Here is a 15570-nt window from a genome sequence, read left to right as displayed (position 1 = left end):
AGATTGATAGGGATTTGAAATCCTCTAAATCTCTACTGTTCTCTTAAAGCTGGTAAATTGACTAGCATCTTAAACAAAACCAAAAAAAGTGTGTGTGTGGGGGAAGCAGAAAGGAAGATTGGCTGACTAAACCAGCAACTGCATTTTGTTTCTGATCATATCTTAGGATAACAATTTTTTGTGTATTTTTGAAATCTGCAAGCTGTTGTTTAGCATTGAAAGTACTGTTTGATGTCTGTCGCTTAATGTCTCTTAAATATATTTCCTTACAGAAATAAAGGGCCACAGATTGCTTATGAGCGTAGCTTTAGGTGGAAACTTGCTCATTTCCGATACTTGTGTCAGGTACTGATTAAGTAATAAATTACTTTTTAGTACGGTATGAGTTCACATTTATTCTGCTGCCTTTTAATGTTATTGCCTTACAATTTCAGTCCAATGCGCTGCCAAGTCATGTGAAGATCAACGTATCCAGACAGACTTTGTTTGAGGATTCCTTCCAGCAAGTAAGTCTGCAAAGATTGTTGTGTTGGTTTATCAAGACAAAGCATAAGAACAAAAATGGCCCTAGCCAGTTCAGACTAATGGTCCTTCAGGCACAGTAATCTTCCTCTGGGAGGAAGCCAGAGGGAGATTCTTAGGGAAGAATGTAAGACAGAAGTGTAATGTATATAATACTTTTACTAAATAATCTTTCAGCTCCCAACTGTTTACAATTGAAGTGCTTCTTGAGCTTGATGTGGTTTCTGGGTATTTTAATAAGCCTCAGGGGAGTTCCCTTCTGTGAGCTTGTCTGTGCTCCTCTTGTGAACTTTTTGCATCTACAGCATCCTGTGGTAAAGAGTTCCATAGTGTAACCACATTGCATACCATATTGACTTAACCACATTGGATTTGCTTTTCTGGTTTTTGTGTGTGGTTATATACATTACAAAATGATATTTTCTGCATTTAAAACTGGTGTCCTGCATTGTCCTTCACATTTTAAATCTGTGTAATTGAACTGAAGCTTACAGTTCTTGAGCTCTTACAGTCTGCAGCCAACATACGTTCTTTTTTTTCTTTCTAACAATGAAAATTCTTGCCACTGTTACCACATCAAAACCATTGGGGAGGGATTCTCTATAAGAAGTATATTATTAATGAAAGTACATTACACTTATTTTGGATTAGAGTATATTACTTTTTTAAGTGATGGGCCTAAACCCAAAAATCTGTAATTTATCAGATGAAATGCCTTTTTGCCTGTTTTCCTTTAATGATAATGAATGCCTTAGGAAGAGAGTAAGAACAGGGCAACTATATAGTGATACTTTCCAGATAGGCTCTCCCACTTGCTAGCAGTCTGCTGCTCAAGGATTTTAGTTCCATGTTGGTATTTCTGTGTGCAGTTCATTGCATGTTCCATGAGATGGTCTAATTGCTCGTCAAATCTGTGTAAACATTTGACTTATATAGCATTTCTGTATCAATTAAATAAAATCTGAATAAGAAAGAGCGACTATATTGACAGTGCATCATTTATAACTTATTACAATTTTGGTTTTTTTTTAATAGATTATGGCATTAAAACCCTATGATTTGAGGAGAAGATTATATGTTATATTCAGAGGAGAAGAAGGATTGGATTATGGTGGCTTGGCAAGGTAAAAGAAAATTTGTTTAGAAGAGTTTTAATTTTTAACAGCACACTAACCTTGGTTTCTAATGTAATTCTGTTGGCAAAGAAAGTGCTTGCTTTTGCAGTCTGACCCTGGTTACCTTTTTAGCTCGCCTTAATGTATTAAGGAGGTGGAACTGGCAGCACTGCCTATTGTTATGGGTTATACCCTTGCCCTGGTAAAACTGTGGCCTCAGTTGTTCAGTTTTTTTGCAAAGAGTGATGTCTAAATAGGTAAATTTTTGTGCCAGTTAATTGTTGTAGACTGAGTTATTTCAGAAAGTTCCTCTTTCCTGGCAGTGGGGACTGTGGAAAAATAAAGTGTTTTGCTTATTTAGAAAAAAAACAAGTGAACACCAGATTGGGGCTGATATGAACAGAAAGGACATAAAGGAGAGGAGATTAGTACAGGCATGAAGTAACAGCAGATGAACAGATGATGTAGGCTGTGGAGGAATGCGAAACAGCTAGACTACAATTTTTTTTCTGGAATCTGAAGTGGAACTTGGAGGGAAAATCTGATAACAGGAATGCTGTAGACAAAGTGTGTTTCATCTGTTGACTGTATAGGAGACAACCAGTGACTACTGCTGCCAGTTAATTGATTGATGAAAATTTTGGTACTAGTGCAGACCCAGGGAATTAGAAAGTAGTCATAGGTGACAGAATTTTTCTTGTTTAGTTGTTTTTTGATGTAAAAGTGTTCTGTTTTGATTTTTTTCTGGGTTTATGTAGCTTACTGTGTTAAAATGAAGTTCAGTGAAAATCAGTAGTATTCATAAGTAAGGAAGCTTGCCTGCCTTGAAAGGTTGAGCTTTGGATATGAGAGTGGTTATGCTTCTGCATTACAGTATCTGACAGGCTTTTGGAGGGTGACTGCAGGGAGGAATCCAGTTTTTGCTTTGCATGGGTTTTGTTTGGTTGGTGTCATTATCGTGATGGCCCTAGGCATAGGATGGGAACCAGGAGAGTTCAAGTAACCTGTTGGAGAAAAACAAAGTGTTCTGAAGAAGTGACGTCAGAATAATTTAACTGAAGAGTGTTATTTACAGAAAGTAGCAGAATAAATATATAAGTAACATATGTAAGTAATATATAAATAACAATAATAGTTTTAGGAATCTGCCTTGCTGTATGTGAAACTGAGAAGCAGCAAGGATCTTGTAACCTGAGCTGCTCTTAAGTGACACTGAGTAAATATTCATGTACTGACTTGCTAATTTAATACTGCATTAATACAAATATAGAAAACTGATGCACCCGATTTATCACCTGTCTCTCAGCAGGCTAAACTCAATGTTCCCTCCAGATTTTTACCTTGTGTTTAGCAGGACCAATCTGACACTGTCCTGTGGCTAGTTCTAGCTGTTGACATGAAAAATATATTGCTTCTGCAAACTTATTGTTGGTGACTGATTTCTTTGATTCCTCCTGTTGTCCGGCTTTGGTCTAATTTAAATGCCTATTAAATTTGGTGCTTCTATGCAGAGTTAATGTAATTGTCTCAGTATAAAACTTGCATAGAATTCTGTACAACATTCTCGTGCTTATTAAAAGATACACAAACCCCATTAGGGTTATTGTATCCTGGCTGCCTGTGTCTGTTTACTCTTTCTACTTTGCCTTCGGGTTGGAAGCATATTGTAGCAAATCTTGATCCATGAACTGAGTTTCATAGAGCTGTTAGGAGAAACAGGCCAGCAAACCTCTAATTTCTATTTCCTCATCCCAGGTAAATATAGGGGTAGAAGAGATGCCTCTTAAGTGTGACAGCTGAAAGGCAGGCAGGAAGAAATTAATCCCCTACAGTTATTTTAGGGTGGTCTTTTAGTGTCTTTTGCAGCTTTTCCCTAAGCCTCGTTGTTCAGTTCCAAGCATTTGGGGTCTGAAACAAGTATATAAGACTGCTTCTGAAGTCTCTGATTATATGCAAATATTATAAAGCAACAAATATTCTAAAACCCAGCTATCCTAACACTGAAATACCAGATTCTGTCATTTCAGGTAAGCTGGGTTGGGACCTGTGAAAGTGGTGAATAACATGTATTAGTTAAACCTCATCAAAAATATATTTTCACATTGTTGTGTCCTGTGGGCTTAACTGATGCATGGCGATTTGTTAAACCACAGTAACTCTGCGTGTGTTCTGCTGTCACATTGGGAAAGCAAATAAGGTGTGCTGTGGTTCAGGGGTTTTTGTTGTGTTTTGTTTTACCTAGGTTGTTTATAATAAGCAGTGCCCACGGAATAATCTGTAATTTATTTTTTTTTTAATAAAGATTTGAGTTGCAGTAAAGCAGGCATGAGGAGGATAAATACTCTGTACTAGTTGAGGCCAGTACTCTGTAGGCAAAAATGATCCTAATATGCAGCTAAAACCTGTGCTGTGAGGGTGTGTTCAAGGTGAGAATCTTAACAATCATTTATAAACTTTGGAAACCATGACTTTCTAACATTATCACTTTTTATAATGAAAATTTCTATATTTAAGGAGTATTTAATGCCATATATTATTCTGTGATACACTGTTTATATTATTTTCCCTAAGTTTGCATATATTTTGACCATTTTGCTAGTTACCTAAGGGGAATGGTGATAAACATCTGTATTTGATGGTTTTTATGTGTATACATGTTTTTTTTTCCTTAGAGAATGGTTTTTCTTGCTTTCCCATGAAGTACTGAACCCTATGTACTGCCTATTTGAATATGCTGGCAAGAGCAACTATTGCCTGCAGATAAATCCAGCATCAACAATCAATCCTGACCATCTTTCATATTTCTGTTTCATTGGGCGCTTTATTGCCATGGTAGGTTAGATTTTTAAGGTTTTATTATTTGCTGTAGCTATACATTTATTCCAAACAGTATTTGTTTTTACAGTTATTAAAGGTTATATTAATCTCTTAGAAATGGAAGATTAAGGCATGTAAGGTTATTGAGCCAAAATATTCCCTGAGAGTTAAGTCTCTTACTCAAGTTTCGTGCGATAGTGATGAAAGTTAATATGACATTCAATATAATACTTTATCAATTGGATGTGTGTACTTCATGCAAACCACTGTTTGACTGAGTGTCCGAATACTGATGCTCTGAAAAATGCGACTAGTATTTTCCAAAAAAGGCTCCTTGGTTAGACTTGGTATACCTTACTGTATTTGAAAAAATGACTTAGAAATGTTTTGTGGAGTACACTGAGCCTTAATTTATACCTATGTACTTGGATACAAAGGTCCGATACTGAGGAGAGCAGAAGCTGGCAGGGAGCTGATTCTCTGCCATCAGGTTTCTCTTAAACTAAAAGCTGATGAGGCATGTATCATTTCTTCTTCTGGTATCACTGAGTCAGTTTTCTACAGTGGACTCCTGCTCTGTCACATTTCTTTCCTTCCATGTAGTGATACAGTCATCTTTCTACATAATCATCATGCTGTCTGCAGGTAGCCCTCAGCAACATCCCTGGAAATGCTGAACAGCAAAACCAAAAAGAGTAGATAAAAGTGCATTTCAGGTTGAAGAGACTGTTGTCTTCTCCTGTTGTTAAGGCTTTTTATATGAAATCAGAATAAATACAAGCTAAGCATAACGTAAATGGGAAAATACTTTCAGACTTAAAATAAGTTAGGTTTTGGGTTTTCTTAGTTTTGCTTTTCTTATAGATGCTTTTTGAGAAAAAAATGTTCAGCTTTGATAACCTCTCAAATTTCGAGGATTTTATGGCCAAGTTGCCTGTTTCTGTGGTGTCATAAAAATGTATTTTGTTGGGTTAACACTTTCAATAGGCCACCAACTCATTTCTGTTAGAACCCTCAGCAAGCTATAACACCATTTAGTGGGAAGACATGATAAAGCTAGTTAGGTGCTAGAGCCAAATTCTGTTTCTTTTAGTCAGTGATTTTTGATCTTGCACGTAAGATAAATCCATAACTGAAATGTTAACTTTAGGAAAACTACTTCATATAAGTACAGATCATAGACAAGAACTTAATTAAATTATTTAGTCTAATAAAAAGAGAGACGCTTCTTTCCTGAAGTATCTTTGTATTCTTATTTTAAATTCTTTAAGGGTGGGGGGAGAGAGAGACCTGTGTAATGGTGCCTGATGCAGTCAGTTGTAAGGTTTGAGTATATTCATGGTTTATAATGGATGGTACTTCCTGCAGTACTTCCTAGGATACCCTCTAGTGGCTTAAAATAGCTCAGGTAATAATGTAAGTGGGAATAATTCTAAGGAGTCTAGATAGGCTTTTGAAGTACAGTTGTAGTTTCTGGCCTTCTCACAGTTCTAAAACAGTTGTGACTTAGGGTTTTAAGTACTGACATAAACCACAGATATGTTTGACTGAAATGGGGTTAAACATAAAGGATATACATCTTACTTTGTAACAAAAAGCTTTTAAATGAGGTTGACTGAGACAACTTTTATATTTTGCTGTAAGATTATCATAGACATTAAATGAGGTGATTATTTTTGCAAAAAAAAGCAGGAAATTGTATGGCTGGATGCTGCACTTGACAATTTTTCTGTTTCTATCAGCTCACTCTCCTGTGAGAGGTACAGACTAGTTTAAAAATAAATTCGCAGATAAATAAATAAATAAAATTCTTCCGAGAGAATCTTTTTAAGCTCTCCTAAAGCAGAAGAATATGCATGCTAGAGTAAGCCTTAGGGGGAAGATTAGAAGGTGGGGAAAATAGGCTGGGCCTTGCATTTTTCTAGAGGAAATGGGCCATTACACTGATTCTTCTGCTTGTAGAATTTCAGCTCTAAGGAAGGACAAGAATGCATGCCATACTTGGCCTATGTTTAGCATTATTTTTTAAAGAGCTATTTAAGTGAAGAAAGTGTACTTGATGAGGAAAAAACCCTGTTTTCTCTGTTTTCTTTGTTGCAGCTGTGCTCTGTTAGCTCTCAGATGCACTGAGTCAGTATAGAGGTTAACACTGTGTTTGCGTGTAACGCAGTGCTTCAGTACTAGAAATCAGTTTATGCCATTTGTACTTGTATGGTGAGACAAGTATGACCATGTTTTGGTGTTTTTTAGATTCCATTTTTGTAGTAGAAGAGAGAATCTCATTTCTCAGTTCTATTACTCACTTTTTTATTGATCCCCGAAGCTCTTTCTGAAGCAGTCTGTGATTGCATTATTAAACTGTATTTTACAAGCTACAAGCATTAGTAGTAGCATAGGAAAGGAGATTTTGCAGGATGGATAGACGTAGTATAAAATGGCAGTAGTACTCAAGTAGGGTCAGATATTATGATCAAATAGGATCAGATAACACTTGGCATATATACCTATCCACATAATAAAGAGGAAACTTAGTAATTTTCTCATTTCATAGACTTCATCCTTTTATAATTTTTTTTTTAATCAAAAGCATTTCTAAATTGTAATGATAACATGGATAAATTTTGTCAATTAATTTTTTTTCTTTCCCATTTAATGTAGTGTTTTGTTTTTTTTTTTAAAATACCAAGCTGCTACTGCTACTTGGTGCTTTTTACTGTTTGAAGGAGAAAGAAAAAAAAAAAAAGTCCAGAAATACTCCAGTAGTTCTGTCGTTCAGTGAAAGCTAATCAGATGTTTTTTCTGTTCAACAGGCATTGTTTCATGGGAAATTTATTGACACTGGTTTTTCTTTGCCTTTCTACAAACGAATGCTGAGCAAAAAACTTACTATTAAGGACCTGGAATCTATTGATACTGAATTTTACAACTCCCTAATTTGGATAAGGTTTGTAGATTATTTTTTTGGTGTGTAATGTGTTACAGATTTTTTTTGTTTATATAGAAATCATTGCAATTTTTTTTTCTTTTCATTCAGGGATAATAACATTGAAGAGTGTAACTTGGAAATGTACTTTTGTGTGGATATGGAGCTCTTAGGAAAAGTAACCTCACATGAGCTGAAATCAGGAGGTTCAAATATCTTGGTAACTGAGGAGAACAAGGAAGAATATATTGGGTAGGAAGGTGTAGATGCTGGAAAAAAGTGTTCTATATTTCTTCTGTTGCTCTTGTCTTTTTTTTGACTCAGTATGTTTGCTCTTCCCCCCTGCCCCTTACTATGTAATTCTTGGGCCTGTTATTGAAATGGTATCTAGATATGTTTTGTTATCTTGGTATACGTGATCTCTTTGTATGTTTTGATCTCTGCTGTTGCCTTTTTTCTTCTCCACCCCCCCCCCCCCCCAAAAAAAAAAAAAACCCACAACAAAAACAAAACAAAACCAACCAACCAACCAAAATGAGACCATGAAGACAGAAGGTTACCTGTTTTGTTATTACTTGTACAGGTGAAACTGAAAATGAGCAAACCTATTTTTAGTAACTTCAGGTAACAAATTCAGGTAGAGGGAAGACATATATTTGACAGAGGATTTCAGAAGTTTTCAGAACTTTTCTGTCACTTATGAAAGGTGAAATTCAGAATGGTGTATAGTGTGGTGTCACTTAAACTGTTTTTTCTCTTTGTTCTGTTATGTTGCTCTTTCCCGCTTCTTTCCTAATCTTATCACTTCCTTTCTTTTTCTGAACCTGTATTTCTGATTGGTCTATTCAGAGTGATCTCAAAAGCAGATGTTCACAGATCCTTTTCTGTGATACAGTGTATCCAGTGGTGTGCATAAAATTTCCACTTGCATTAGCAGTGTTTCGTTTCTCAGTGAGATAGTTTCTATAGTATGTATATATATACTTATTGTGTATGTATTTCTTTATTATTCTTATTCTTACTCAGAAATGACTTGCCCATTTTAGTTGAAACTTAAAAAACATTACCTCTTTCTCCAAATCTCAGCACAAACCCGAAGCTCAGAACAGAAAATTACTACTCTTTGTTAAAGCTGGAAGTAGTCTTATGCTGGAAGTATTGGGCAACCATAGTAATAGGTATTATAAGCAACAGTATTTCTTACTAATGTCTGCCTACATGGTGTTTTTTGCTCAAGAACAGAGTATTTTAAGACCAGTGAAAATTTTCTTTTCTACCATTGAAACACTAGGATTATGCACTTTTTAAGCTAAAGCAAATTTTCCGTAACAAAATCATAATACCCAAATAGCATTATTTTCATGAAAAGGCTGCTGAATTTTGATTAGTGAAAGGTTAAGAATATTTTTTTAAAAAAAAAACTGGAATGGTAATTAATCACATCTTGCTACTTTTACTGTTGTCTGAGTTTGGAGATTTGTGATAATATTGGTATGGTAGGTCCCTTAGAGTCTGTGGAATCATGCGATGCAATAAAGTAAAATTGGAGGGAGTGTTACCTCATGGAAACACATATGTAATCATACATGTTTGAACTTCTTCAAGTTGAAAGCTAATTGATGTTTAATTTATGTTTGTTTTTTTCCATCCCAGGCTAATGGCTGAGTGGCGATTTTCTCGAGGAGTTAGAGAACAAACCAAAGCTTTCCTTGATGGTTTTAATGAAGTTGTTCCTCTACAGTGGCTGCACTATTTTGATGAAAAAGAGCTGGAGGTGAGGTTTTCTGTTCAACATTTTTACCTTTTGCAAAGGTAATACATATGAAATAATTAAATGGATAGGTCAGCTTGAATCTCTCATCTGTGGCATGCTGCATTTGATGGCTTCTGAAACACGGGGGAATTTAATAGGAGCAGTGTAAGTACATCATGGTGAAAAGCTAGTATCCATTGAGTCAGTGTTTTGTGCTGTTCAGCAGTTGGGAATTTTAGATTCCACCCTGAGTATTAAAATGTGTTTTGCAGGTTTCTATGAAAGGATCAGAATATGAGGTCACAGATGGATCTATTGGTCATAGAAAACTTTTCTCTCTGTGGTACATGGGTAGAATTAACTTGTAACAAATGGCACAGAAGTTGATTCTGGTGTACGGTGATCGCTTAGTTTCACATACACAGTCTAGGATAGGTTCTAGGGTTATTACACTTAAGAACAGAAAGTTGGAGGAACCAGCACTGTTTGAAACTGAATATTGCAGATCCTTAATATGTAACCCAAGGGTTGCCAACAGGAAACGCTTGCGTGCATCGTGTTTACTTAACAATCAGGCTGACCTCTGATCACTGTTGGGGTTGTGGTTTGGAGCAGGAACAAAAGGTTCTCTAATACTGTGCTTATTTCCGTGCAACGTGCCAGGGTTCCCTATATATAATGAGCAGCATTTGAAAGATTCTTAAGTTAAATGGGAGTTTTTACTGAGAAAGGACTTTGATCTATCTTATTTAGTGTTCAGTTTTCTAGGAGGCTTTGCCTTTAGCACTTTAAGCTTTCACTGCTTCTTGTAATGAATACGACTTACACTTTGCAGTGTTTTATCTTTACTAGTAGTAGCAGTAGCAGCAATATAATCATCCTCATCTTGGAATATGAGGCAAAGTTTTAATGGGAAAGGTAATATCCTCTTTAATGTAAATTTTCCTTTTATGGAAAAGGTAATGTCTTTTATTGTTGACTTAGTAGTCCGAAGAAACCAAGTTTCTGACATGCAGGCTTTCTGACCACTTAAATATATAAACAATATTGAAGGAGTTTTGTAAACTTAGGATAAAGAAAAATCTAACTGAGGACTAAAATGAAAAAAATTACCAGTCCTTTTCTGGGGAGCAAGAACTTCCATTTTTGTTAGCATGTCTCATATGAGATACAAAATTAACTCTTAATTTATGTGTGTAGGCATGCGTATTGTCAAGTAATCACTCTCTTTTCTAGGTTATGCTCTGTGGTATGCAAGAAGTTGATTTAGCAGACTGGCAGAGGAACACTGTTTATCGTCATTATACAAGGAATAGCAAGCAGATCATATGGTTCTGGCAGGTATGTTGAACAGTAAAATTGAAGATGAATTTAGATTTTGTTTCATTTTGTCAAATGACACATGGCGTGGAGGGATGCCATCTGAATGAAGGTTCTCGCTGCTTCCTCTTTCTCTTTCCAGAGACGGAAGGGAGTTTTACTGGTTCTTAGGGAGCATACTTGTGGGTGGGAAATGGCAGATAGACACCCACAATTACATTTGGATGGCTGGGTCATGAATACTTTTTCTGTATATGTTCAAGTGTTCTCAGCAGTGATCTACCTTCTACATGTTCTTATATATAGTACACCTGTACATCTGAAATGCCACATATTATTTATGATTACTGTCATATTAACGGTGCCAGTCTAGGACTGACCCGTTATAACTCACATTTTGATGAAACTGGATAAGAATTACTTTCAGGAAAAAACCCTCCAAAAATAGTATACAGGCTTCCAGTTTCTATGCATATCCCTGAAGAGAATTCACAGCTAGGCAGTTCCTGTCTTGTCATAAATCGCCATTTAGAGATGCCTTTGACAAAGTTCCTATAAGAAAATGATGCAAATCAGTTATTTCCTAGCTTATTTATATCACCAGAATAATGTAAGAGCTGATGATACGATCTCTTTTTAAAAAACTTGGTACCGCAAGAATCTTAACCAGGAGGTCAAGTAACTTGGATATGGTGTCAACATTTCCAAAATGAAAATACTCACTTTGTTGTCTAGGTTTTTCTGAGTCAAAATTCTAGTTGTATCAGTGCTTCCTCTCTTACTGAGATGTTCTCAGTCTCCCCTCTTTTCTTCCCCTTCCCTTTCCCAGTGACTTTCTTTACAAAGCGATGCAGCTGTTAATGGATGGTGTTTTCTCTCACTGAGACTGCCACACGGAGGGAATAAATACTTCAGCCTTGAAATACCCAGAGCCTGTGGCTAGGCTATTGCTGTGTTTAATCAAAATGGCAATAGTCTTCATGAAAAGCATTGGCATGATTTGTATTTTAGTGTAGAATAAAATAGATAAAAATTCTTCTTATTTGCTGTTCCCAGCCTTCACATTGTAATGGTCAACTGCATATATTCTGAATTCACTGTCTTCTCTGTCCGCCCAGTTTCGCTGAAATCAAGAACGGTAAACTGTTCTCAAGGTGGCATCTTTTTAAACAGAAATACAACTTCTTAACAGTCTCATGGGGTTTTTTTTTCTCCAGCTGTGTTAAAGAATTTTATTAAGTAATTTGAATTTCTGTGCTTAGTTTGTAAAAGAAACAGACAACGAGGTTCGCATGCGACTTCTGCAGTTTGTCACTGGCACTTGCAGATTACCACTGGGTGGATTTGCTGAACTTATGGGTAAGTAAAAGGTCACGAAACCTTTTACACTGTAACTATTCCATTTGCAAGTGAACCATGCTGCAAGTGTACAGATAGCAGGAACTTCATGTACATCAGCTTGGATCTCGAAGGGCTTTTTATATAAGAAATTCCATGAATACATTCATAAATTATTAGGAAATTAGCTTATTTCTATGAGAAGATATTCACGTAACATTGAGTAGCACCTAATGAGCTCTGTCTGCTGTATCTGAGTTGTGTCTTACGTCATACATATATCACGTGTGCTAATTAAAAGGAACAAACTACAGGTTTTTTAATCTTCTTTTCTAGGAAGTAATGGTCCTCAGAAATTCTGCATTGAAAAAGTTGGTAAGGAAACCTGGTTACCAAGAAGTCATACTTGGTGAGTTGTTACGTGTGAACTTTCTGTACCTTTAGTGGTTCTCTCTTCAGGTCTTGCATTGACTAAATCGAATGAAAACTAATTTGAATCAGTTCTCTATCTCCATCTTCAGCGTCTTTGATGGCTCTGACATGTCAGTACCGAAACCTTTTCTTGTTACCCTGTTCTTAAATTTTGCTACTGCACTGTACACAGTTTGTCAGTATCAGATCTATCAAAAGTATGGCATCATCCTTCGTGCATAGACCTGAGAGGTGTTTCCCTAATTCTTTATGCTAGAGAATATTAAATGACTGAACGAAAGTAATTTTGGTATTAGGTGTGTACGGTTATTGGATCCACTTATACAGCAACAAGATAAATGTATAGTTATGAGAAAAAGTAGTGTGAAAGAAATCACAGCAAACATTCAAAACAAGGATGCTTAGCCAAGAATGCAGATACTTTCTCCTGCCAGGCTTCACACTGCTCCTGGCTTGGCATTCCTATGCCAAAGTGGTGCAACAGGTACACAGCTCCGTTTCCTGTGTACACTGTGCAAAATGGAGACCCCTTCCTTTGGCAACACTGTGATGAACATTCATCATGCTTTTAAACCGCTTCAGGGAATCCTCCATTTTACCACTTTCTCCAGCGGTGCTCTTCTCAAGTGATGATAGCAAGAGTTAAACATCCCTCTTTGTCTAAGGTAACTTTGGGGAAGACACAGAGTGAAACAGAATTTTAGCTGAAGCCTTTTAGAGTGGGTTTAGAGGCGGGGGGGGGGGGGGGGAACCCCAACCTATATCCAGACATGCATAGGAAGGTGAAAAATTCAGCTTTTTCATGCTCTTGCTGGAATCTGGAGATACGGCAAACTAGGATGACACTAAACTTCATAATGAGCATTTCCTTTTCTGAGTATTGTATTTTGGGCTGTCTTTATTCTTCAGAGGTTCTGGGGTTTTATCCAATATGGGAACAGTTTCTTAAAGTATACCTCTCAAACTTTGTTTTTACTGCTTCTAGAAGTGTCAAGGTAGGGAGACTGAACGATTGCTATTTTGTTTGTAATTCTTAGATCAGAACATTTTTAACTCCTGCTGCAGCAGTCAAGTTCTGTAGTGTTCTACATAGGATTTAGATAAACTTAACAAAAATTTTGGTTTTTTTCTGCTCAGTTTTAATCGCTTGGATTTGCCACCATATAAAAGCTATGAACAACTGAAAGAGAAGCTGCTCTTTGCCATTGAAGAAACAGAAGGATTTGGTCAAGAGTAGAAGTGGCTTCTAGTCAAAAAGGAGATCTTGCATAATAAAAGGCCCAGACAACTAAAATTGCACACTTAATTGTATATAAGCTTTTTGTTCTGTACAGTGATCTTTCTGGAACTCTAAAAGTATAATTGTTCGCCGTTCTTCCACAAAGATATGCAAAACAGTTCAGCCTTTTCTACTTTTATTTATTGCCCTTCCAAAAGACCAGAAAAAACCCCTCATAAATTTTGAAAACAGACAAGAGACTTATTTAAAATATATATAAAAATATAAATATATATACTAATAGGCTCTAGTTTTATAGAGCTTTAAGTGTATGAAAAGTTGCAGCCATTTAAAAGGGCCTGGATTTGCTTTATCTTGGCTTTATTATTCAGAAAAATGTTTAAACTGCTCTGTGTTCTCTCTTAAGAAACATCTCCAAGTTTGTTTTATTGCATGGCTGTTCTAAAAGGTGTTAAAGGCTTAGGCCAAACGTATCCTAAATATGTAGAAAGATGCTGCTGGTATTTGAGATGACAGAATATGTTGTTCTGTCAGTTTAATTTTTTTAAATACGTAAATAGCTGATATATCCCTCTCTACTGATGTAGCCAAGGTCATGAATAAAGCCTTTACTACTTGCACAAGAGTCATGTATAATAAGATGAATGTGATTTAATGTTGAAAGGAATTGGTGCCACTGTTCTGACTTATTGTAGGAGCTGAACAGAATATTTCAATTCATTTGAGCAGCATTGAAATTTGTTTACATATTACCTTGGGTTATTACCACGAGGATGTTAGGTAATCTTCAAAGAAAAAATAATAAAAGAGAAAATATTACACATTCTTTCCTTGGTCTGGTGTCTTACAGGTTTCTTTTTCTTTTGTTGTTTTTTGTTTCCCTTTTCAATCTGTGATGTCCTTTTTACAACTTTGTAGAGCATATTAATGTGAACTGAGCTGTAAGGGTATACAAAAGGTAATGTGAACTCTGCTGCTTTCTGTGTTCATGTTCAGTTTCAGTTATTGGATCTAGTAAACCCAAATAACATGAAAGTTACATAAGCTTTGCACAGATCAAAATATTCTGAAGTATTAAGTAACTCTCATTTCTCTTCAGTTCTTACAGAAATTCAAATGTACCTGAATTACATATGTCTAAAGCCTGTCATTCTTTTACGTAGGTCAAGTTTTTCCTAAGTGCACAATAATATAAAGCCTTTTTAAAATTAGTTTTACTGGCATTGAGGGCATTTGCTGAACTGCAAAGATGTGTTTTACAAAAAACAATTAAAATTTAACACCTTATTCATGTCAATTGTATTAAATGCTACTTTTAGCAAACCGTGCTTCCTTATTATACAGTAAAACCATGTTTAAAATCATTTGTATTATGCTTTAAATATTAACTGTAAATTGCATTACATTTAACTTATACAGAATTTTGTACACACATGAAAATGATTTCTTAGAATATGATTAAAACCACTTCTGTTAACATATCATATTGCACTGTTAAGAAGTGTACGTGCTGAAAAAATAGCTGTAACTGTTAATGTATCTTTCCAATACAGCAACTGAATTCTGCCAAAGTTTTATTTTTCTACATGTTGGAATCTCTTGAGGCTTTGTATTCAATATGCACAGCTTACTGTGGAGCTCTTACCCTGTACATAGCTTTGGGAACACTGGCAGTGCGACAGGCCCAACAGACTGCTATCTTACGTGAGCTTTCTGCGAGTTTCACAAATTTTCACCACTTTGAGGGTTTTTCATACTACACAAAATATCTTTGCAAAACTATTTTCATAAATACAGCATTAAATTAATTTCAAGTGCAAATCCACTTAAATTATAACTTTTGCTGGTTAAAAGGGAGGAAGCTTTAAAAAAACCCAACCAACCAAATGTCAAAGGCTGGGCAACAGAAGGTGTGCGGCTTGCCTGGAAGACAGTTAAGAGGGCTAAATGTCACAGAGTTGAACTTCATGACTTTGCACTAATGAATGACTTGGTGACCCACTACCAACTGCTGAATTTTGTGAATCTGTGAGTAAGTGAAGAAATAATAATAAAAAAAGACAGCACATCACAAGAATGTAGTTGCTTTATTGTTTTGACAATTTCAGCT

The 15570-nt window shown here is 35.9% G+C and overlaps 1 protein-coding gene across 3 annotated transcripts in view; it reads left to right on the top strand.

The window, feature by feature from the left end:
- Positions 1–14286, top strand: part of WWP1 (WW domain containing E3 ubiquitin protein ligase 1) — a 62597-nt gene extending 48311 nt beyond the window's left edge. For all 3 annotated transcript variants that reach the window (XM_056330245.1, XM_056330243.1, XM_056330246.1), the window contains 11 exons: positions 273–345; positions 435–506; positions 1558–1646; positions 4310–4469; positions 7265–7398; positions 7489–7629; positions 9031–9151; positions 10367–10471; positions 11713–11809; positions 12125–12197; positions 13358–14286. In XM_056330245.1, the coding sequence (XP_056186220.1) occupies positions 273–345; positions 435–506; positions 1558–1646; positions 4310–4469; positions 7265–7398; positions 7489–7629; positions 9031–9151; positions 10367–10471; positions 11713–11809; positions 12125–12197; positions 13358–13457 (1165 nt within the window). In that variant the 3' untranslated portion in view covers positions 13458–14286. The remainder of the gene's footprint in view (positions 1–272; positions 346–434; positions 507–1557; positions 1647–4309; positions 4470–7264; positions 7399–7488; positions 7630–9030; positions 9152–10366; positions 10472–11712; positions 11810–12124; positions 12198–13357) is intronic.
- The last annotated feature ends 1284 nt before the right edge of the window (positions 14287–15570 follow it).

Source organism: Falco biarmicus, chromosome 3 (genome assembly GCF_023638135.1).
Source record: "Falco biarmicus isolate bFalBia1 chromosome 3, bFalBia1.pri, whole genome shotgun sequence".
Lineage (NCBI taxonomy): Eukaryota > Metazoa > Chordata > Aves > Falconiformes > Falconidae > Falco > Falco biarmicus.
Note: the sequence above shows the minus strand (reverse complement) of the source record. Positions and strands in the feature narration are given on the sequence as shown.